Source organism: Nycticebus coucang, chromosome 3, assembly GCF_027406575.1.
Source record: "Nycticebus coucang isolate mNycCou1 chromosome 3, mNycCou1.pri, whole genome shotgun sequence".
In the NCBI taxonomy this organism is placed as follows: Eukaryota; Metazoa; Chordata; class Mammalia; order Primates; family Lorisidae; genus Nycticebus; species Nycticebus coucang.
Genome location: NC_069782.1, coordinates 144,844,091 through 144,869,277, shown reverse-complemented (window position 1 = coordinate 144,869,277; position 25,187 = coordinate 144,844,091). Strand labels below are relative to the sequence as shown.

Sequence of the window (25,187 nt, the reverse complement as noted above, 5' to 3'; positions counted from 1 at the left end):
AACTAGAACTTGAACTTTACCTTAAAATGGAAACAATGTAACCTAAACATTTGTGCCCTCATGTTAATCTGAAATTTAAAAATTTAAAATTTGTTTAAAATTTTAAAGAAGTAAAAACAGAGAAGCCCATGGAAGAAAACGTTAAGTATGTCCACCTTGACTGTCAGATGTAATCCCCGTCAGCACTTTGGTCTGCGACCTCTGCGTGTGCATGCTCCTTCACCCCCCCTGGGAGTGTCAAGGCCGGGTACTGCCGGCATTCCTATGAGGTCATTCTTAGACTTGGCAAACCCTTACGTGCCTGAGGATGATGAATGGAGGGAACAACTTATAGAGGCCTTGCGTTCTGCAGGCCAAGATGTATTTCTCTCTTGGGTCTGCATCTCTCCCTCTGCACTGGTTTCTGGGTTTTTGGAACCAAACTTCTTTCTGGACAAAGTTTGTTCCTGCTTCTTCCACATGTCAAGGGTCCACTCTGCTATCAGGTGTCCTTAGTGTTAGGGGTGCCTGGTCCTTTCTCAGCCAAAGTTTGGAGCTCCTTTTATGCTGTAGCTAAAGTTCTTATTCCAAGGTACAATGGGATGCTACTTAGCTCAAGTCAGCAAGGAATGTAGGGCAAAGACAATGTGCCCTTGACTCAGAGAAGCTTAGAAAAGAAAATGTTTGTTAACCAAATACATCCTGTGGATTACTAACCACCTGTTACTTCTTACTTCCACAAAATACGGAAAAACTGAAAGGCTCTTGGCATGAGTGCACTTTGCCTGGTGTAAGCCGCCCAGAGAGGACATTGGTACATTGCCTATTTGTACCAGTGTAGGCAGGGAGGACCACCTGGCATCTCTTTTGACTACTGAGGCTTCACAGACAATATTCTAGGAGCCATTGGCTTAGAGAATTTCCACTGTGTGTTTCCAGCTCCTTCACAACTGGAAGACTTTATTAAAATCAGTTCACAGTCTGGAGAGCAGGAACCTCGTTATCTGCATTCAGGATGTGGGGTGACCCATAGGAAACTTCTAAGCTTCCCTGTGTTACTCTGAACAAATCATTTGCTTCTGAGAGAAGTGATACAAAGTCCTAAAAGGATTTTTAAGATGTGTAAACCCAGTTCTATCTATTTATGAGATTAATGGCATTTTCAAGAAAATGCAAGGGATTTGGCAACTCAGGCATCCTGAGTTAATTTCTCTCCTACTCCATGACATCCCTACCATTTGTACAGAAAAAAAAAAATACCTTAAGTTCAGCTCAAGGAGCTCTGTTATAATTTTTAAAGCAAATGTGTAAATTATTTTACGTGCTCAAGATAAATTGCTGAGAAAACGTACTGCTTAACATAATTTCCCACTCAGCGAACACAATGTTTGTAATTATCCACAATGCATCCGCTGTCGGAGGAACATTTGTTTCCTTTTAGGTTATAGAAAAGTATCATCACACGAGAATAAAATGCTTTGCTTTTCTTTTTTTAGGCACAGTCATGACCCCCAACTACGTAGACGCTAGTAGTCTCAGCGTGGCCCCGTGGTGCGACTGCAACAACAGTGGGAACGATCTGGAAGAGTGCTTGAAGTTCTTGCATTTCTTCAAGGACAACACGTGTCTTAGTGAGTTTTACAAAAAATAAGAAAGAAACGATTGAACATGCTTTGTTCTCTGAGCTCAAGCTGTACCTTCTTATCCCTTGTGTCCGCTTCTTTCTGTCTCTCTCTCTCTCTGTTTCTTCCTGGCCGTGGATGGTAAATCCAGCTCCTTTTGGTCACGCTGTGAAATGCGGCAAGGAAACCAGCTAGGGATGAACTGGGTGCTGCCAAGACTGAGTCCAAAGGCCCGAGAGAGCAAGAGATTCAAATAACTGAGGGCACATTATGTGGGAAAGAACTCTTCTACCCGCAGATCAAATTTTGATCTTGGCAGCCGGCAGAGAGTCTGTTCCAAAGGTTCTTGAAACCTGGGCAGAATATACAATGTGAGAAGCTCAGACAAATTAGATGGGGATAGGCCTCCAAGGACTCTCAGAGAAAAATTAGAATGTTAACATCAATAACCCCTCGGATGCTCAGGGTTGGCTCAGAGGAGAAGCACCGATTCTTGTGTGGGATAAACTGGCGATGCAAGCAGGAGGCTCGGGATGTCGGTTATCTCGGGAGACCAGATAAGCATGGGTGGGAGGCGGGGTGGAGGGACTTCTGCTTGGAAACAGAATTGCTTATTGCAGTGTCCTTTTGGCAGTTTGGAAACATGTTTCCCAAAGGGATGGGGATAGAGAGAAATGCACGGGTGTGAACAATGGGCATTCAGCAGACAAACTCCGGAAGCACAGTGCCACGTTTCCCTGACATCCACCGAGATGTGCCTTCAGCTAAGAGGCCTTAAAATTTCACCCGCTTTCATGGCAGCCACCATTTGTTGGTATTTTCTGTATGTCCAGACTCTATGTAATATGTATGTTATCTCATTCCCTGCAATCTGCACAAGACTCTTAAGAGACAGAGGCATTATTAGTGCCACCGTTCAGCTCAGTAAAGGCTGGTATTTATATAGACCATCCCTGCCAGGACTTAAGATCCAAAACCTGGGTTCCTTTTGGAGCTGCCTGCCTCCTGGGGCTTTGTTTATGCCCGACATTGACAAGAGCAAAGGCTTGAACCTGAGGTCTGATGTCTTATTGGGACCACGTTTCTAGGAATCAAGGTTCAGTCACCCCTCTCAGAGCCCTGCCCTCAAGTGACAATTTCTCCATGATGCTTGGCTAGACTGTGACTGATTTTTAAAGAATTACCACTTTACTATTAATTGTTAATTAATACAGAATACAAATATAATACTATTGTACCTACAAAAAAGTTCTTGAGCTACTACTTTAAAATTTCCTCATTATTTTCTTTGTTCAAAAGAAAAATCTATATTGTTTGCTTCCTGGGTACTTCAAATAATGTGACTGTAGATAACTGGTTTGGTCTTTTTAAAAATAAAACGAGCTTTGGATTCTTAAGTGAAATTTAATCCCATAACACTAGTTTCAAGTATGGAGGCATTTACTGAAACACTGGGCATACCAAACTTGGAACTGCGACTTGGGCCTCTTGTTTGGACTTGACTTAAAAAAAAATTTGTGTGTGTGTGTTTGTGTACACACACACATATTCCCTCTTTTTCACATTCTGCACTGTTCAAACTGTAAGTTTTAACAAAGATAAAGCAATGACAGTGGAGGTCAGTGTAAGAAAAGATTTTACTCACACTGCCTGGAAAACTTCTCCCTCGCAGAGAAATTAAAGTTGGCCCTACTTAATAACATTTTGGTGAAGGGGGAAATAGTCTGGTATCTTATTCCTAATGACTTTTCAATAAAAATAAATGCATTTGGTCCGCAACAGGGGCCAAAGGCAGTTAGAATTTTCCATAGTCATTCCATTTCCACTGTGACTAGATGGAACGTAGGGTACCAGAAACGCAGGGCCATAAATTTAATTCTCTTGCAAGTAGAAGGACATAGAATTTGTAGATTCTGACTCAAATGTCAAAACCCAATTCTACCCCCCTTAGATTAAGGCAGACTTCTCCCAGTTCCCATATTCTGAACACAGCTCTAACCAGTTGTTTACTTCTGGTAAACAGAGGGAAGACTGGGATGGAGGTGAGGGGAGATACCATCTGCCTTACCTCAAGTCCTTACCATCTTCACTGGGAGGCCTTTCTGGACCACTTTGCCCCCAAGTACCAGCTCCTCCTTCCACCCCCATGTCTCCTGTGCTCCCTGACCCTGTCCTTCTGTTTAGTTTTGACCAACCATTCCTCACTGCCTAATTATACAGGTACAAGGTTGGACGATTAAGTTTGTGAGCAAACTCATCCTAGAAAAAGCGCTACATACCTCATTGCTGACAATCACTACAGTCACCTTGGAAGTACTCCCCTTGGCCATCTGGTGACCGTACTGATATTCAGCAATGAGGGTAGCGCTTTTTCTGGGATAAGTTCACAAACATAATTGTCTGACCTTGCGTATTTTACGTGCTTGCCTTGTGGCCATCCTTGTTCACTACTATATGCCCAGTTGGTGCGTAGAGCAGTGCTCTGGCCTTGGCAGATATTCCATTAACACTTGAATGAATGAATGGACAGTGAACAACTGAACTCCCGACATGGCAAGGTAGACTCACTGGGGACAGCACAGGCAGTTGCAGGAAATGGCAAGGGTCTCCTGAATCTGAATTGACATGTCTTAGAAAAAGGAAGGCTTGTTGTTCTGGCCTGGGGTCATGTGAGGGAACTGGCCCACCTGCACCTCTTTCTCTGCTTTCCACCCACCAGTTAAGCTATGGAACACGGCTGGGAGCACAAAAAGCATTTATATTAATTTGAAGCCATTTCTTACAGCCCCCCAAAATAGGAAGTCGTAGAAAACAAGCTTCCAATTTGCTGAACTTAAAGGATAACAATTCTAGTACAAAATGTCACTTCTAAGACGAAGATTAGGCTTAAATTATTCTGTTTTGTATATCCAAAAATGCCAACTAAGAATCGTATATTAACAATTTGCACATTCAGGTCCCAAATGGAGGAGTTTGATTTTTTTTATACAATGAATATGAAATAAAAAATTCTTAAATCCAGGCCAAATCCCTGAAGACCTGATTAAAAACTGTTTTTTATTCATTGTGGGGTAGGGAACAACACACAACCAATTTACTCTTGCCACAAAAACAATCTAATCCCATGAAACTGTAATATGCTTTTAAAGTTTTACATTTTAAACTTTTCATTTAAGCAGGGCTGCTCCCACCCATTTGTGCGGATTTTGTTTGTAAGACTGGGAACAGAAAGGAAAAAAAATAGTCTTACTTAAATATTCACTAGATATTGATGACATTTGGGGTAGCTTTTTTTTTTTTTTTTTTTTAACAAACTGGTTGATTTTGCCTGGCAAGCTAGTGTGAATGCTAGTGAGTTGCCTTAGTCTCATGATTAGGGATGTACTTCTTTAAAAAAGCACTAATTTGTTTGCTTTTGATATTTAAAATATTGAAATATTGATGGAGTACAAGGATTTTCTTGGTAAATAGTACAGTCATGATAATCTAGAAACATGTCTGAGGTTGGTTTCAAAGGCCTTGACTGTTGAGTTTCTTAGATAGGATCTTGCTTGGTCCTCTGGCACATAAATAGGAACACGATAAATATTTGTTGCATTTGGAGCATAGCTAAGTGTCCAGCTAGTGTTTAATGACTGAATTGATTTTTGAGCATTTGACCCCAGCGACTGGCTCTCAGCACGTGCAGGGTGAAGGGATGGATGGATTTTGTTCAGAGCGGTCCAATGCCGTAATCAGAATTTCTAGTGTGCCTCTCTGGCTGTGTCTATCCTGTCTGTTACATTTGCTGCTTGACTTTGAAATTGGATTTCCTCCTGTTTTACTGCAGAAAATGCAATTCAAGCCTTTGGCAATGGCTCCGATGTGACCGTGTGGCAGCCAGCCCTCCCAGCACAGACCACCACTGCCACCACCACCACAGCCTTCCGGGGCAAGAATCAGCCGCTGGGGCCGGCAGGGTCTGAGAATGAAATCCCCACTCATGTTTTACCACCATGTGCAAATTTACAGGTGAGAACTGGGTCCCCGACCCCCTGTTGGAGCTCACTCCTGAGAGAACACAGATTTATTTTTCTGAAATGCATAGAGAGCGAGCGAGTGCTGCTCAGTTTGTGTCTTAAAACTGCATTTAAACATGAGTGAAGACTGGTGTGTCACACGGTGAAGAGAAAGACTGTGGCAGGGATGCTGCCGTGTACTAGCGGTGTGCGCTTGTGTCTGGTCCTTCGTGAAAGGAGGGCTCAGAGATGGATGCCTGAAGTGTTTGTGTGTAGGGTGCTAGAGCTGGGTCGGCTATTTATTTGTTTATTATGCTTGTTTCTGTGTTCTCTACAAAGTGGCAGGCTGTTGAAAAGAAAAGAGGTCTTTCATTTGTCACCATCACATACATGGAGCCTTTAACGGTCTTGGATGGTAAACCAGAGACAGTGTTGCCAGCGCCGGGTTAACTCCCATACTCCCATATAATGAGTCCTGGAAGCCATCGTTCTTCAGGAAGCAGACTCCGGGGCTCCCTGGCAGTAGGGGAAGCAGGGAAGAGCCACGAGCTGCCCCGCAAAGCCCATGGGGTCCTGAGAGAAGTGTCACAAAAGTTCTTTGGGGTTATTTCAGATTGGTGAGAGCAGAACCACAGCAAGACAGAAACGGTGATTTCTTGCCTTCAGTCAAAACCAGAATGTTTGCCCTGCCTTTTTATTGAGTTTTCAACATAATGAATATTCAGCTATTTGGCAAGACATTGCTTCCTTGTATGTTCATGAAGTAACCTCACCTGCTTTGCCTCTTTGGACGTCAGCCTCCTGGCGGCTGCAGGAAAAATGCCGTCACTATAGAACTTAGCCTTCTGCTTTTATTTGCAGGCACAGGTGCTCAGAGAGGTAACCCTTCTGCTGAAGTCTGCAGAGCTGGTGGGTCTGAACCAGCACCAGCTGAATCCGGGAGCCCCATTCTTTCCGGGATTTCTCCTGTATTTTTCTTGGGTAGTGGTGACCACACAGTGGCTTCTGCCTCCTGCCGGGCTGGGGAAGGGTTTGTTTGGAGACTGTGTGCCAAGCACTGTGCTGTCACCTCACACTTGTCACATCCATTGCTCCCACCCTCACCAAGGGTCCTTCTCCCTTGCATCCTCATGAGAAGCTTTCTGTCACCCAGTACCACCTTGACCCACAGCCTACTATGTTCCCTAGAGAGTGCCGGGGGGGGCTTTTCCATGTAATGACTTGCTTGACACCTCCTCACCCCCAGCGTCTGCCCTCTTTTTCTTGGATGTCCTCCATGCCATCCATCTGAACTTGGGTCTCTGTCCTCCTGTCCACCTGTCCACACCCAACACACTCTCAGAGACTCTCACATACACAAAACATTAGGGAGAAGGCCCAAGGCCAACCAGGTGTCTACATACTTTGAAAGCTTTCCCTGAGCACTTACCCTCTCCAAAGCTCCTGAACCCAGAGGAGCCTTGTGGACTACTACAGCATGGAACTGCTCTATCCTGCAACAGGACCCTGAGTTTCAGAGAGGAGAAGTGACTTGTACAAATTCCCCCATGTCTGGGAGGCTGATCTAGAGCCGGGCAGGGACCAGGGTCTTGTCTGCATGTCTTACTGGTGGTCAGCGCTCTGTGTGCCCCCAGGTCACTCTTCCCTGTTCTCTGGGCCCATTCAGAGAAGACTGGTGCCCAGATGAGGGGAGTGTCCCTTGTTCTCGGATGATGATGGCCAGCCTGGGGCCTATGGTGGTTTCTAAAGGGAAAGGCAAGCCCTGTTGCTGCAAAACTAGCTTCTCTGTGCGGTGTCCTTGTGCACGGGGAATGACGGCTACCATCAGCCTATTGATGAAGTCCTTTCTGTGTTTGGGAAACTTTGTGGAGATGGGCATTCAAAAATAAAAACAAAAATTCTCTCCCTATGAAGTGAACTTAGAATAGTGGACAAGGTGCAGCTTTGCACATTTTCAGAAGGTCAGACAAAGTTAATAGGTGACATCTCAGAATAGTTATTATTGGAAACTTCTCTGTGGAATCAGTGTTTTCCCCACGAGCAGGACAGGAGCCCAGCAGCCGTGGGAGGGGCTCCCTGCCTCCCCCCAGATCTTACCTTGTGACTTGGGCTCCTCATGGTGCCTTCCTGGCTTGGCCACCCAGACAGCCAAGGCTTTGCCTCCAGCACGGATCTGCCAGACCACACCACCCTGCCAGGGGGATCTGTACTGCCTCAGGGTTGCCCTGGCAATGGCAGGAAACACAGGGGCTCTATTCCCAAGAAACCCTGCCTTTCCTTTCCCTGTGTAAGTGATAAGGACTCTGCTTCCTAAACAGAGGGGCAAAAGTAAAATTACAGTGCGATCTCAGGGGTGCCATCCGGATGTGGAGAGGAACGGGGCAGCCACACCTCTCTTCCCTGTGATACACACAGCAGATGTGTACCTTGAAGCTAAACAGCGTTCTGCTCCCGGGGAGCCCTCGAGGGATCCACAGAACCTTCCCTTGACTCCTAAGAGGACTTCTCACTTGAGACTCTCTGCGCCCAAGGCTAAGGGCATGTGCTGTGCAACCAAGCCTGGGTTAGTGCTTGCCTTTGTCCTCATCAGCACTGTGGCCTCTGCAAGCGTGCTGACCTCTCGCAGCCTCAGCTTCCTCATCTACACACTGCAAGTTTAGCTCAGCTGCTAGAGTCGCAAGGACTCCATGGGGTGGAGTAAACGCTCCAGAATGGTGCTTTACAAATGTCCCTCGCGATGTCTCTTCCCAGGCTGGGTGGCCACTTGGTCCCCTTTACACAGGGAGATGGTGGTGCTATGCCTGCTTGCGGGTGGGTGTCTGCTATGTGAGCCCATGCTGGTGGGAGTTAGCACTAACAGGTGGATGGCATATTTCATTTTTCAAGACATTCTGTGTGCTTTGTCCCATTTACTCACAGCGGCCCCGTGATTCCGGCAAGGTGGTCATCCTTCCCTTTTACAAATGAGACAACTGGGGCAGGGAGAGGCTAGTGACTTAGCCAGAATCACACAGTAATCCTCTGACATGTTGGGATATCTCACTCCAAGGTCAGGGTACTTTTTCTGGGTTAGGAATAGACAGCTGGTTTTGAGAGAGCTGCATCTTGCTTTTCTGAAGGTCAGCAATGCAAGTGAAGAGGACAGATTTAAAACTCATCCTTTAGGCAGAATTTCTCTGCGCCTCAATTCCAGGGGATGGTGGGGGGGGGGAGGAAGAATTGAAAGTTCGCCTGCTTGATGATTTTTTAGGGTGACCTCTAAGATGAAGAATCCTTGAAAAGATTGGTGGAGGCCAGGATCGGGGAGATCTGGGGGTGATGAGGGAAGGGCCAGCCTCCTGAGAACTGGTCCCTGCATTTGATTTAGGACTTTTGTCTCAGCATAGGGCTCCCAAGAGACTCATTTTCTCCATATGTCCCTCTATTGCCTGCCTGCCTGTCTCCAGATGAATTACCATTTGCCAGGGGGTCCTAGAAATATCTCAGAATGGCGTTTGTCCCAGCCCCATGTGTCATCACTCAGAATAGCACTGACTGAAACCAGCATCCATTGGTAACAGATTCAGAGAAAGTCAACTATCTTTGGCAGCTCTAAAGTTCACCTCCCTCGAGAAGGGCCCTCTTGTAATATTTTAAAATATACAATAATATGAGAAAACTCTCAGGGACTTGAGTTTCTGTCTTAACATTTGAGATAGATTTCCCCCTTGGAAGGGAAGAAATACGAATAAACATTTTCACAAGTTTGCTTCCAAGTGTAATTATCAACAAACCAAACACAATTCTGTTTGGGAAAAGCATGGCCATGGACGTGGTGAATATGGGACTCATCCGTGGTTCCTGTGAATAGCTGGGCTTTAAAAAGGGAAAGTTGATTGATTAGTAGAAAATGTCATACAAATGTCCAAGTGCGAACCCCCCGAGGTGATAAAATACTGGGTTTTGGGTAACCCGCCAAGCTCCCATGTCAGGATTAATTGGCAGTCATATTAGTAACAAGCATGAAGCAGGCTGTGCTATTGTTGGCATCTTCCTTTGACTTGTACAAAGTGGTCACATGAAAAACAAAGAAACATTAATAATCCTACCAATTGCTTCATCTTCCGTGCAGTTGAATGGTCTGGTAGCAGGAAAAAGCTCAGGGTATTTAAACCAAATGGACTGTACTTGTCACCTATTTAAAGTAGATATCTTTAGAGATATAAGTCAGTGTTGGAAACTTTCCATTTTGCATCGTTGTACACTGCTCTAACTCTGGCAGCTTACAGTGAAGACCTCTTGGTGTGTTTATAGACCTCTGATCTCCACAGTCACACAGGGTAATACAGATTGGGTTCAAGACCCCTAAGACTGTTCCATGCCTCTGCCCCTCTGCAGGGCAACATTCTCTGGACTCCTGTGCAGATCCACAACTTGCAGCCTCCTGGCAAAGCCTCAGAATGTTTCTTTCTCTTTCCAGAGTAGCAACAAGCCTTGAGAAATGGCTGGGTGCTTGTAGGATGCAACCCAATGTATACAGATTGGCAGGAGAGCTGAAGGGCAGATATAATCCCTTTAACACCTAGGTATTCTGCATTAGAATATTGAAAATAATCTATACTTAGAAGCCCCCCACCCCCAGCCCACTGCATGACCTTCTCAATCCCAAACAAGTCCATTGTTCCAGATAGGGCCAGGCCAGACCAAAAATCATTTCAAAATTCTTCCTGGGGAGGGCAGGGCCAAACCCCAATAGTCTAGATGTGGCAGGAAGGCCATTATCCAAACCTGCTAAATACCCAGGACTCCACTCGCTGTGACCAAGTGAAAATTTTAAGTGTTGAGTTTTAAAAGGAAAGCTGCCAATGGGTGTTCTGTAAATCATTTGTGCCAGCAGACTGACCCCATTATGTCAGCTAATCCTGGAAATACAGGAGGTAAATTTCAATCTTCTAGCATGGAGCACTTAATCAATATTCTAAATGTTTTTCTTGCAATTTATGCTAGCAGAGCAATGGGGTGCTTTGGCGGCCCGTTAATCTTCCACCAGGGAAGAGGCTCTGGAGAGCCAGTCCAGGGTGGTGAGCTTTGGCACAGGACAGCTGGAAGGCGAGCAGGCCTGGGAAGATGGGAGTCAAGAGGGTGAAGTGCTTATTTTCACACCATGGGGAAGGAAGTTCATCCCCTCTGGTTACTCCATGCCTCCCGGGAGGGCAGAGTACCTTGAGAGCACTCTGACACCCAAGACTTAGTGTATTAACCTTTGGAGTTAAGCTGGACCCCAGTTGAGAATCCTGACTTATCGTTTCTCTGTGACATGTTTCTTATGCCAAATTTCTGATGTAAAATACCACCAAGTTCTTGGATTTCCTGAGAAGATTAAAGAACAATACAAGTAAGCAAAGGGCTCAGCACAAAGACTGGCCAACCTTGGCACTGGAGAAGTGGCCTCCACCATCACCATGGTTGGTAAGATGCATCAGAACTTTAACTCTGGATGCTGGGGCTGTACAGGAAGAGCTCTCCCCCAGGACTAGGGGACAAAAGAGAAAAATGGAGCTCTTTAGATTTTGCCTTATTAATTCATAAAAAGGATTTGAACTGAATGCTATCCTGCTAGTGCTGAGGTGTGGTCATTGCAGAAAGCCACAAAGAAGGAGAGGAAGGGTTCAGCACCTGTAGCACAGTGGTTATGGCACTAGCCACATACACTGAAGTTGGCAGGTTCAAACCCCGCCCGACCAGCTAGCCAACAAAGAAGGAGAGGAAGTGGTGGGATGTTCTTTGGACACCAGGCCAAGAAGGAAGGGAAACTAAAGGCAACAGAGAAGGATCAGGCCTTGAGGGACTAGGACTGCTCCAGATTCCATGGCTGTGTGCCCAGAAGGGTCCTCCTAAGAGCTTCTTCCTGACAATCTGCTTGGAGCTGTGACTTGGAGCTGCCACTTCAGTCAGATGTCAGTCCAGTCTGGACTATCTGCCAGGAGCCTTGTCACATCTCTGTAACCAGTGCTGACATTGGGAAGAGGTGACACAATTGTTAATAGGAAATGTTCTAAGTTGTAGAAAAGAGGGTGTTTGAGAACTGGTCCTGCCTCTTAGACTGAAAGTCCAGGACTTGCAGTGTTCCCCAGGTCCGCACCCCACAGACCCTACCATTTGCTTTATCTTTAACATTAAACTCAGGTCTGAGCTATACTTATTTATATATAGGCTGCTGCCTTTTAGACTCATGAAGCTGCTAATAACATGTGAAATCATGGGTTCAAGGTGCTGGCTTTCACAATATTAAAATCAACACATAAATATTAAAATGAAAACAAAAAAGTTTGCATGCTACTTAAAATAATGTCATAGACTACCAGTGGCCCCCAAGCCCTTCTTTGGGAAACATCATAAATAATGCAATCCTGTGACAGTTCCTGGAACAATTTGCTGTGATAATTTTTGTGATGTCACCCTTTATGGCTTGATATTAATAAAACAAATGCACATACAGCACTTCCCATGAGAAATCCTCTCAGTAACCTTATGAGGTCAGCACTGTTATCATTCCAATTTTTCAGACAAGAGACCCAAGGTACAGAGAGCCTTGATCAAGAGAGGAGTTTCAAAGTAGCATTTACCACCCCACCATGCATTTAAATGGCTATACTGTATTACCTAAATCAGAGCACTTCAAACATTCTTGACTCTGGATAACATTATTCATCAGTATAGATTAAATCAGTTCCTAAATTCCTGTTGAACATCTAGCAGGTTGAAGTGTCAGACTGCATCATAAACTAGAATGAAGGAAAGTAACGATGCCTGTTCAGACACGCAGTTGGTGTACCACAACACAGTTCAGTTCTGACGCGAACTACACAGAGTTAGTGCCAGCCTCCGCTGGTTAAGAGAGCAGTCCCCCCAAAGACTGCACTTGCTTCACATGCCTGCCACCTTTCAGGGGTTCCCACATCACCTGCACTTCTTACCGACCGATCACAGCAAATTCGCAGTTCCCACAACCTCCTCAAATTCAGTTTGAACAACTTGCAGCTTTATATAAGTGATATAAATAAGGACCAGCCAGATGAAGACATGTGTAGGGCAAGGTCTGGGGGGAGGTCTCAGCTGGAGAGCTCTGTTCTCTCCCCATGAAATTAGGGCATGTCACCCTCTTTGCAAAATGTTGTGTTTACTGGCCAAGAAGCTCTACCAGAGCAGAGTTTTTGTCAGGGTTTCATTATGTAGGCATGATCGAATCATTGACCATGTGACTGAAGGTAATCTTCATTCTTTCTCTCTGAAGGGCAGGATGTAGGTCAGAGCTCCAACACTGTGACCTATGGTTGGAATTTCTGATGACCAGCCCTTTTCCTGAGTCATCTGGTTACTGTACACTCAGTGTGATCCAAAGGGATCAAAAAAACAAACACACACACACACAAAACCCCCCAAAACCACTCCTATCACTCAAGAAATTCCAAGGTCCTTATCTCTAAGGAGCAGGAACAAAAGCCAATCACCTTCTTGATTATACAAGTAGTAGTGCCTTATCAGAATTGGTTGTTTTAAAATGCAATTTAATTTCTAGAGACACCCTGTGAAACATCTCACAAGGAAACTAGAGTTGAAATTTTGCATTGCACCACTTACTAGCCATCTGAAAAGTAGAGATGACAGTAAACAAGCTCCGAGCAGTGCTATGCAAGCTTTACTTGGTTGAAGAAAGATGGAAGGGGCTTTCAGAACTTAGATGCCACTTCCCACTTGGTTCTACCTTCAGCACCCTGAGGGTCCGTCGCTTCATGGGTCCTGTGTCCCATTGGGCTTTTTGGTCTTGGTGGCCCCTGGAGTCTTTCATGTGTGGAGGAGACTTGTTAACGCCTAAGAAAAGCAGATGAGTCCTTGCCAGAGTGGTGATTTTGAAATGTAGTTTGGAGTCAGATGTTTCTCCATAGGAAGCCACTTGCTTCCGTGGGCATCCTTTGCTGAAAGTGGGCTGCACACCCTTATACCCACTTTGGCAATTTTGGTAAGGATTGTTTAGTAACATTTTGGGCATGTATTGAACAGTTCCACCAGATAGGCTTTCTCAGTGTTGACATTGTTCACATGTTGGTCTGGATATGTCCTGTGCACTGTGGGCTGTTTATCAGCATCTCTGGCCTTTACCTTCTGGATGGCAGGAATACCTCACCCCAGTTAAGATAAGGAAAATGTCCTCAGACACTGCCAGATGTCTCCAGATGAGGTGGGGGGCAAAAATGCCCCGATGGAGAATCACTGCTGCCTCAAAGACCCTGTTTCCTTTATGCTAATAAGAGAGACATAGATATTAGAGCAGTGGTTCTCAACCTTCCTAATGCCATGAGCCTTTTAATATGGTCCAAAGGGGTCGTGACCCACAGGTTGAGAACCGCTGTATTAGAGAGTCTGCCCACGTTTCCTTCTCCTTATATGGGGAGGAGCCTGGGGAGATGTAAGAGAAAACTGATACATTGGATCAACTCTTTGCGAGGTGCTGCAGACAAGAACAATGATGGGGAGCTCTGGTTGCTACTTGCCTTAGACCAGTGGTTCTCAACCTATGGGTCCCAACCTATAGGAACTGTATTAAAGGGCTGTGGCATTAGGAATGTTGAGAACCATTGCCTTAGTCCATTTGGGCTGTCATAACAAAGTACCATAGATAGTGTGGCATAAGCAACAGAAATTTATATCTCATAGTTCTGGAGGCTAAGAAGTCCAAGGTCCTCACGCAGGCAGATTGTGTTTCTGGTGAGGGCCCTCATACAGGTTGCAAATGGCCACCTTCTTGCTCACATGGAGAGAGAAAGAGCTCTGGTATCTTTCTTAAAAGGGCACTAATTCCATTATGGGGGCTCCACCCTCTCATACTCATCTAATCATATGATTCAGACTGGGTATTAGGGCTTCAACATATGAATTTGTGGAAAGCCATGAATATTTAGTCCATAACAGTACTAAACACCCACTTTGGCAAATTTCAGAGTGGTACCTGTCTGTCTATGGTACCAGAGTGTCATAGGGTGATGTTAACTTAGGCTCTTGAACTGGTTTTCATCACTGAGGGACCTGCAGAAGCCCACAGCCTTCCAGGGCCTCATGCCATCACCTTGTTTTGAGGGATGTTTGTGTTCACCCAGCACCCTGGATGAGTATCCTACAAGGGTCATCTCGGAGGAGACTTTTGCCCAAGGACACAGGGGATAGAATTGTTTATACCAAACCACAGTTGGGCTCCTCACACATCCTCATCTGAGGATGGGGGAACTCTAGGAGGAGTGGGATTGAGTGGGATTAAAAACCAGACCTGTGATCACGGAGCCCTCAGCACACATGCTGAATCTAAATGACTGTGGCATTGTGGACACCGTTGCCTGGTCCTTTTGTATGGTCTTGGGGCTCTGTGTTATTTCTTTTCTTTCTTTCTTTTCTTCTTCTATTTTTTTTTTTTTGGCTCTATTTTTTTTTTATTTCAGATTAATTAGAGGATACAAATGATTAGGTTACATTGTTTGCATTTCTTAGGTAAAGTCCAAGTTGTAGTTGAGCCCTTCACTGAGGAGGTGTGCCGCATCCTGCCTTGTACCTGTTAGGTGAGAGCTAACCAAACCCCGTCCCTTCTCTCCTCTTCCCCTTCTTTCCTCCCCTTTCCCTCACTTGAATTTAATTGTGTTTTTCTCTCATTTGGGCCTGTAGTTGTTGATCTGTTGGTTTCATATTGGTATTGAGTACATTGGATACTTGCTGTTCCATTCTTGTGATACTTTACTAAGAAAAATGTCCTTCAACTTCATCCAGGTTAAAACAAAAAATGTAATGTCTCCATCTTTTTATGGCTGAATAGTACTCCATGGTATACATATACCACAGTGTGTTAATCATGTGTTGATGGGCACTTGGGTTGATGTTATTTCTGTTTATGGTCTTTGTGAAGTTTCCACCATTTCTGTGTAACATGGGAGTGTTTTCTAGTACCCACTATTGTTTTTGTCATCAAAAAGAAAGTTCAAATCTTGGCTATACCTAGAATTTCCTTTGCATAATGAGCTCTTACTCTGGGTAAGTTTTATTTGAAATGAGCTGTGGGAGGAGGGGTCTTCCCTTAGAAGTATTCAGCTGCAGGGACCCCCAGGCAGGCTCCTTCTGGGCCTTCTGGAATCTTCATGGCAGAACTCTAGGCCTGACTGCCAAGGGTTCTGAGGCCCTGTGTGGCGGGCCTGGCCACGCACATCCTCATATTCCATTTTCCCAGTTCCAGGTGCCAGCAGATGAACTCAGAGGGCAGCTGCCTCCCAGAAGCCACCTATGGCAGCCCTGGGAGGAAAGAGACTGTTGTAAAAACACCTTTTAAAATAACTGCTTATGGAGCATTTTCAAAGCCCTTAACCCAGGAAAGTGCTTGACTCAAAGCTCAAGGTTAAGGCTGCGATACAATCCAGCATGCTGAAATACATTTTCAATTGTGTATTCAACTTGATTGGAAATGGAAACATGCAGGCTATAAAAAAAAATAGGAATTCAACCTTGGAGGCCAGGCCTCATGTTAGGTATGTTATGTATAGTACCCTATATCATAGGCATCAGGAACATAAGTGGCAGCTACGCAGTAACTAAACATTTCACATTTTAAAAATCTCAAAGAGAGATGTTAAGCTGGTGAAAAATGGCTGTTAGCCCTTTCTTAATCCCCGGGGTCCTACTACGTGCCCCTTGTGTATCCTTTAAACCCAGAAGGCTCTGACTCTTGCATAGTCCTGTGTTTGAAGGGACATGGAGAAAGGCACCTTCTGGGAAGGACAAGCTCTCCTCCCAGCCTGCAGACGTCAGGTGCTGGGCTGCCTCACTGAAGCAGCTGTTATCAGATTTCAGGCTTCTGCAGACTTAATTCAAATAATGATTTCTTTATGATTGGCATGTTTGCATTGTAACAAACTTTGGTTCAACATATTGTGAAAATACATAATATTGTAATTTAAGATTATTTTATCAGCAGTAAAGGGTTTTATAATTCATTTAAAAAGTTGTAATGGGCTGGAGCATCTTCAGTATAGTTTAATAATATAGCATTTTATAGCTGGCTGTAAAATTTCAGATTATGGTTTTAGCAATTGTGCAATTCTATTTTATAGTTTAATAATTGTTCAAATGAAGAAGAGTGTAAAGTTCCTCAAAACCAATTTAATAACTTAGAAAAATAGCTTTTATCAAAATCTATTGCACACCTTTAATGAACCCAGATGCCACCTTTTCAATAAAGGCAGGTCGTGGGATCCATTTTTTTTGACAACAGTGTAGCCAGATGCCCTCCAAATTAAGCACACACAGTGCCGTAGATATCTCTGAATTATAATTTTTTTCCTCTCTCATTTTTACTCTTTTATCCTTAATCTCCTATAGCTAGAATAAGCCTATTTGTCAAGTACAAGGTGAACACCAGCTAGGCCAGGAGAACTTCAGCTCAAACAGACGATAAATTGGTTCTTTCTTGAGAAATTTTTTCATTTTACAGATGGTCCCTTGATCACATCTCCCCAACCCCAACTCCTAACTATTACAAAGTCTCTTATTAACATGAAATGAATGGCCAAAAGGGGGGCTCCCATCATAATCACTTCTATGCTGTCACCCCGAGGAATAAGTGTTAGTAGATAGCATCAGAGAGAAGGCAGGGTCTCTTGTTGTCATTGGGGTTATAGTGCATGTGCTTAGATTTCTGGAATTTGCCAGCTTATGTTGTTGGACAACAAAAGTCAACAAAAGAGGCGGCCGTGGGCCAACTACACACACACAGTTATCACAAAGCTCCTGGAGCAGACCGTGGGGAGTTCAATCCCAAGGCCCTTATGTGTGTTGGGCGCACCACCTCTGGCCCAGAGCTGTTATTTCAGCTACACAGAAACGGCAGTAGTCAGAGGAAGTCCCATATGGCTAGGCTCTTGCCACTTGGGGTTCACAGACTGATACCACTCTGTGTGATAACTGGTGGCACCTCTTCTGTGAACAGTGAACAGGCTGACTTTGGACTCCTTATCTGGTAAGTACTCAGGGTCACTGCAGCGGCTAGAACCCTTTCTCCATCACCCAGAGATGAGGTGGGCTTCCTTTTCTCGGTCTCTCATTCAGTTTTCCAGCTCCCTCACTCATCTTCGTGAGCTTGTCTCCAGGGTTTTTCTGTTGAAGTTTGGTGTTGCTCAGGAACAACTTTGGGCTGTCTGTGCCTGCCATTTGGGTATGTTTTGGAGGTCACAGTCAGCTCAGCAAAGATCCACAGCTGGCAGATACTCTTGCTGCCCAGGGTCAGGCATTTGCTCTGAGCTTTAGCTGTTCTGTTGTCTCCTCTCATTTGCCACCCGTACACCCTAGGACCAGATTATAACAGGCAGCATTTAGTGATCTGCAGCCCCATGGAGAGTGGAGGCCGGACCATCATTCATTTTACCCCGGTATAGTGCTCACCATAAGATAATATAGCTCAACCAAAATACCTCAGTCATCATGCTGATGCTTGACAAGTGCTCCTGCAGACACTAGGCCAACCGTGGGTTGGGTAGTGCTCAGAGTTGCTTTTTGAAGAAAAGGAGGCTGTTGTGCTTAGGAGAAGAAGACACCAGAGAGGCTAGGCTTCTTGCTACAATAAAAATCAGACCCTCCTGCAGACTAAGATGGAGAGTAGTTTAACTGTCTGATCCTGAATTTGTCATCTGCAGTCTGATGAGCACTACAGCATAGGGGGGTTGTAATCATTAAAATCCTCCAACACAGTGACTGTTTTTATCATCATTGTATCCTCTCCTGGGTGGTCTTTTCTGACCAGAAGGTGGAAAGAGCCTGTGCTGACAGGGCATCCAGTGACCTTTACCCCAAAATTCACTGGAGAAATCAGCTAGGTGTGCGCTAACCTGGCAGGATTTGGCCAGCTGTTCATGATTACCTCTTTCTGATGTCTTCTCCTAAGTATATATTTTTTAACCACTTTTCTCCAAAATGAGAATGACTTAAGGAGGGGATGGGAAGACTCGGTCCCTTCTCTGCTTTCTGGAAAGAGTCATTAGGCCACCTGCACCTGTGGTCCAGAGGGCATCCAGGCCAGCCCATCAGACGGACAGTAATTCAGCTGTTGGACAATTGCTTAACCCAATTGCTGAGCAATAAACATGCTTAATAAAAAGGAATAAGATGTCTGCACCATCCTGACTGTAAATATGCTCTCGCATTCTGGGTAACCTGTGACAATACCTCTGAGCACACTTAGATCACATACAAATAAATCGAATTTCTGTATCCTCTACTGACCATTTATCCTTAGGACTTCTAACCAACCATGCCTCCCCTGACTTACAGGCTCTGCCCAGTGCTTGAACCATGGAACTCACTTCTGGTTCTCTTGAGGGGTAAAATTCAACCAAGAGCTTCACTCCTTTTGCCTTTCTAATTTCAGGCCCAAAAAGAGCCACATCATGGGGAGAGAGAATGTGTACAGAGGAAACTCGAGAGAGTGGGCGCTGAGTGGGCACTTGGGGAGTTTTTCCCAGAGTGGCTGTTCCTTCCGTTGGCTGTGAAGGCCTCAGAGAGGCACTCAGCTCTGGGGATCTTTGGGGTGCAGACACCACCTGGCCTGGCTTGACTTCTGACTTCAGACAGAAGCTGTACCTGTAGGAATTGCTCCTGGTTTCCAGGGTGGTACTTGGGGGGACCCCCTGTGGTTTGTACACCTTGTCAGACACTGCATTGAGACTAGGCTGCCTGTCTGGGCTCAGTCCATGCTGGCTGTGTGACCCAGGACCATTACTGAGCCTTTCAGAACCTTCCTCAGCTGTCAGCAGGATAACAAGTGCCATTTCTAAGGGTTGATGTTAGGATGACGTGAGATAATGGGTGGAGCCTCGGCACAAAGCCAGTCTGTGTGAGTTTTAGAGTCAGACAAATGGGGCTCAGATTTCAGTGTAGCCACCCCAAGCTGTGGAAACTTGAGCAAGCCACAGCCTCCCTGACCCCTGTTCCAGATCTGTATGAAAGGGGAGTGTCCTTTTGAGTTTGAGTTATGGGGAGTGTTTGGTAAAATGCAGATAGCATCACTGTCAGTGGAAGCTACTCCTGAAGGTAATGGTCACAGGTCCCATCACTGTTAGTTTACTTGGTTTCCCTGTATTTTCTAGACTATTTTTGCCTACTAAAAGTATAAACTTTTAACTATTAATTTAATTTAATTTTTTTTTTTTTTTTTGCTTTTACCTTGTTTTTTCATCACCAAATGTGCTCCCTCTTATGAACCACAAAGTGAACAAAAGCCCCTGGTTCATGATGGCTCCAGGCTGTGGTGTTTTATATCAAACCTTAGTCACCACCATAAGTCACAGAGCCATTACAGGGTGGCACTCAGCCGTACATAAATGCACAGGAGAATGAGAGGCTTAATAAATATTATCTGATGGTGATGAGGATGCGTGTCTGATGAGATAGGCTTCATGCACGTCTCATCGGGGACAACAATGAATCTTTTCTGTTGCTCTTGCACGTTTGCAGTTCTAACTGCGCATTGTGAGAAAACTAATGTTTCCTTTTCAGGCCGTCCCTCCTAGTTGCCTTTACACCATGAATGCTGAATGTTCACTGTACAAAACACCCCACCCCCCCTCTGCCCACTCTGGAGCAAAACGTCTTCCACACATTGTTTGGCATCATCTTATTGTTAATTGGGCATAATTTTCTAAAACACAGCTCATAATTGCTTCTCGTCTATTTTACTAATCAAGCAAGTTAACCATGAATGAAAACAAATAGTTCTCTAATGTATTTTGTAGCCTGTGTTTGCCCCAATGGGGGGGAAAGCCAGAAAGACGTAAGGTGATCCTGGGAAGTTATGAAAAGAAGAAAGCCCAGCTAGGGCGCCCTGTTAAGCTCCACACTGTAGACAGAGTCTGCACACGGTGCTTCTTGCCATTAGGGTTAAATTACAAGTGCAGGGCTGCAGGATTCTTTTATGGTGCCAGAGACTGACGGGGAAGCCCGGGGGACTGCTTAGCTAATGGAAGACTGTTGATATATCTTACTGGACTGTGTCTCTTCCATTACATTCATTTTTAAATCCAAGGACTCACAGAAGATCATGAGCTGGTTCTTCCCAGTATAACGTTCGCAAGCCAAATTAGCCTGAGGTCTTTCATCTTTCCCACCGTCAATCCAATCTAAAAATGACTAGGGACCATAGAGAGAGTAAGAGCTTGTTGACAGCAACTGGAATTTTAAAGGGATTTCATCTACAGTGTCACATTGGATTCACTCGTTAACCCTATGCAATAGGGCAGGAATTATTCCAATGACAGCCATTGGTTGGCAAGCCACAGGTAAGACTTGGGTAACTCATGCTCTGTAAACCATACCATGTCCATCAAGCTGGTATCCAGGACCTTCTAACATCTACATTACAAGAGTAGCTCACTTACCCGAGCCTCACCTAATCAGCTGGCCACAGAAGCCAAGCTGTCCATTCCCCTGCAGACATGTTGGCTAATGCACAGGGCCCGCTGAACACTGGCCCCACGTTACTGAGCTTCTCTCCTGCCCACACCTATCCCTTACGTTCTCTGCTTAAGATGCAGGCTTACAAGTGTCGAGTACATGTGTTCACAAACCTTTTTGTGCTGGTTGTATTTGGTATTTTGCTTACATCATTTATTAGATGCTACCTGGATGACTAAACTGGGAACGCAAAGTAAAGCTTAACTGCGTCAGTGAAAAACTAAGTCGAATTCATCTGAAAAGGCAAATTCCTGAAAAAACAAAATGCCTTTGCTTGAGCTGTGGGCGAGACAACTGTAAAAGACCGAGATACATTATAAGAATACAGAAAGATTCGGCACTGAGATTTCTCTGCGGGTGTCAAACAGATGTCACTCCTGTTTTAAAGAAACTGAAACTGGAATTGTAGACCAGAAATTGTAGCCCTAGCTTATGTAAAAAATAAGCCAGGAAACTCTAATCAGTAGACGTTTTTAAAAAAGAAAAAAAAAGGTGGCCTTTGTTGTGTAGCAAAAAATTCAGTAAAGGAAAGACATTTAGATTTTTGAATTAAAGTTTTATACCAATGTGCCATTTTTAAGGATTTTGCCCTTTCACTTAATTTCTCCAGTGACTGTCTATGGGTCCAGTCCCCAATCAGGTCAGGGAAGAGGGTTTCTGCCCTGGGCTTGGCACTAAGCTCAAACTAAATTGTACAAACTCTGACTATTCCATGGATGCCAGGAATCTAAGACCACCTAGATTATCTTGCATCAAGGCCGTGCTCCCCACACCCAAACACACACACCTCTGATCTGGCTTCATTTCAGCTCATTGAGCATCTATTGTTGGAGGCCTCCTAGCCCAACCTTGGTCTGAGCCAGGCTTCCTCCCTCTGGGTAAAGAAGCACTATGCCCTCCCCCCATCCTATGCCCAGGCTCAACCTGCCCAGACTAAGTAGACTTGGCACCCTTGGTCTTCCTGAAACCTGCTCTGAGGGAAATACTTTACAAGGCTTTCTTAGAGCTTAATGTAATGAAAACCTTTTGGCTGAAGTTCAAGCAATATGGAGACAAAGTGTCTTCGGGAAGGAGTAGGTAGAAAAGACCCAGACAGCCCCAGGCCCAATGGTGAGAAAGCCTCCAGCACTCTAGCCAGCCTTTTCTCAGAAGGACCTGTGCCCAGCTCACCCTAGCTCTCCTGTGGTCCCCTGCCTCCTTCCACTCAGCCTGGCAGGCTCAGGAGTCCCCAAGGCTCCTCAGAATTTAGTCTGGAGGAAAAGGACCTCTTCTCTGCTGAGCACAGGCTTCTGAAAGACAAACACCCAAGCCCAGAGGCTCAGAATAGGCCTTATTTATAATAGTGTCCACTTACTTTTCGCAGCACATTATTCAGACCAGTGGTTGCAAGTGGTTGCTACCAAGTTAGTAGAAAAAGCAAATCTCCAGGAAGGTTAAGTTTCAAAGTAGACAATGGCAGGGATTTTGAAAAGGCTGGCCAACTGCTTGGGATCAGACCAGCAGTAAAACCTACCCTGGATTCCCCACAGCCAGTAGGTAAAATTGGAAAAGCCAAAAAAAAAAAAAAAGAACATAAGGCGCCAGACCACTGGGCAGAAGACCATTACTTAGTTTGGATCCACTACGGAGTAGCTTCTTCTTTTTTTTTTTGAGACAGAGCCTCAAGCTGTTGCCCTGGGTGGAGTGCTGTGGCATCACAGCTCACAGCAACGTCCAATTCCTGGGCTTAAGCAGTTCTCCTGCCTCCACCTCCCAAGTAGCTAGGACTACAGGCGCCCACCACAACGTCCGGCTATGGAGTAGCTTCTTTGTTACATCTTCTTTTTATGTGCAGACATTAATTTGGACAAATGTGGATTAAGTACACAATAGAATTGTTAAATAGTAAGTGCTACCCTTAAAAGTCTATAATCAGGTGAGCATGTTTGATTAAAATACAATGGAAAGTGCACATTCTGAAGCAGGTGCCCCTTTGGAGTAGTATCCTTTGGAATCACATCCTTGGATATCGTTATCCTTTGGAATTAGGTGCACATTCTTCTTCCTATGTTTTTCTGAAAAGGAAACATAAGACATAGAGATTTACGCTGAGAAAAGGCTGTGAGTTCTTTTGCTTCTGGACTATTCCAGGTAAAACTCATACAATGGTTTTCCCCAGCAAAGGTCCAGCGTATGCTGCAGAAGAGACTCATATGCTAATAAACTGGTATTGACAAGTGTGATAGATGCAGCTGGGTACTTAGTGCTGGAGAGCAAAGTCGATTGCATTTTACAGTCTGTGTATTTCTCTGCTTCTTGCTTGTGTTCTGTCATTAAGCAAACAGGTTCCTAATATAGCAAATCTCTCTAATCAGTAAAGCAAGGGAGAAAAGAACCAGAGCATCATTAATTATGACTATTTGGCTGCAGCCTGGACAGTCTGTTGCTATTGGATTGGGCAACATCCTCTGGTTTTGTTTTCTGGAGGTACAGCAGAAACCGGCTTTTCTTAGGCATGGAGGAGAGCAGAGAAATGTTCCATGCCCTGCTGGTTGACAGCTGCCTAAAAACCCGAGATTAAACACTGGCTTCTCTGCAGATACGGAGTCCTGGGGCAGCAAAGGCCAGGCTCTCAAGTAGGTACCCTTTTAAGTCCCCCATTTCATAATCAGAGCAAGCATGCTGCTCACAAGCCTGATCTGTTCCTGAAGCTTGGGGAGAGCCCACTGTGGGCAGATCCTGCATGGGGACTCGACTGAGAGCTCCAAATGATGTGTGCACCAGTGTCCTACGCACGGAAACTGTGGGCACCAAGCAGGCTTCCCAAATGCTAATCACTGGGGTAAAAAGCAGGAGCGTCTCTGCTCTGACTCCTGGTAACAGAGGTTAACAGCATCTAACGCATGTATTTTTATTTTTATTTTTTTTTTATTTTAAGTACACATTTATTTTTTATTTTTTTAAAGTTTTTTTTTTTATTGTTGGGGATTCATTGAGGGTACAATAAGCCAGTTACACTGATTGCAATTGTTAGCTAAAGTCCCTCTCGCAATCATGTCTTGCCCCCATGAAGTGTGACACACACTAAGGCCCCACCCCCCTCCCTCCGTCCCTCTTTCTGCTTCCCCCCCATAACCTTAATTGTCATTAATTGTCCTCATATCAAGATTGAGTACATAGGATTCATGCTTCTCCATTCTTGTGATGCTTTACTAAGAATAATGTCTTCCACTTCCATCCAGGTTAATACGAAGGATGTAAAGTCTCCATTTTTTTTAATGGCTGAATAGTATTCCATGGTATACATATACCACAGCTTGTTAATCCATTCCTGGGTTGGTGGGCATTTAGGCTGTTTCCACATTTTGGCGATTGTAAATTGAGCTGCAATAAACAGTCTAGCACAAGTGTCCTTATGATAAAAGGATTTTTTTCCTTCTGGGTAGATGCCCAGTAATGGGACTGCAGGATCAAATGGGAGGTCTAGCTTGAGTGCTTTGAGGTTTCTCCATACTTCCTTCCAGAAAGGTTGTACTAGTTTGCAGTCCCACCAGCAGTGTAAAAGTGTTCCCTTCTCTCCACATCCACGCCAGCATCTGCAGTTTTGAGATTTTGTGATGTGGGCCATTCTCACTGGGGTTAGATGATATCTCAGGGTTGTTTTGATTTGCATTTCTCTAATATATAGAGATGAGGAACATTTTTTCATGTGTTTCTTAGCCATTCGTCTGTCGTCTTTAGAGAAAGTTCTATTCATGTCTCTTGCCCATTGATATATGGGATTGTTGGCCTTTTTCATGTGGATTAATTTGAGTTCTCTATAGATCCTAGTTATCAAGCTTTTGTCTGATTGAAAATATGCAAATATCCTTTCCCATTGTGTAGGTTGTCTCTTTGCTTTGGTTATTGTCTCCTTAGCTGTACAGAAGCTTTTCAGTTTAATGAAGTCCCATTTGTTTGTTTTTGTTGTTGTTGCAATTGCCATGGCAGTCTTCTTCATGAAGTCTTCCCCCAGGCCAATATCTTCCAGTGTTTTTCCTATGCTTTCTTTGAGGATTTTTATTGTTTCATGCCTTAAATTTAAGTCCTTTATCCA

The 25,187-nt window shown here is 44.6% G+C and overlaps 1 protein-coding gene across 5 annotated transcripts in view; it reads left to right on the top strand.

The window, feature by feature from the left end:
* GFRA1 (GDNF family receptor alpha 1) overlaps positions 1 to 25,187 on the top strand; it is a 227,457-nt gene that overhangs the window by 184,429 nt on the left and 17,841 nt on the right. For all 5 annotated transcript variants that reach the window (XM_053583942.1, XM_053583944.1, XM_053583940.1 and 2 more), the window contains 2 exons: positions 1,476 to 1,610; positions 5,431 to 5,612. In XM_053583942.1, the coding sequence (XP_053439917.1) occupies positions 1,476 to 1,610; positions 5,431 to 5,612 (317 nt within the window). The remainder of the gene's footprint in view (positions 1 to 1,475; positions 1,611 to 5,430; positions 5,613 to 25,187) is intronic.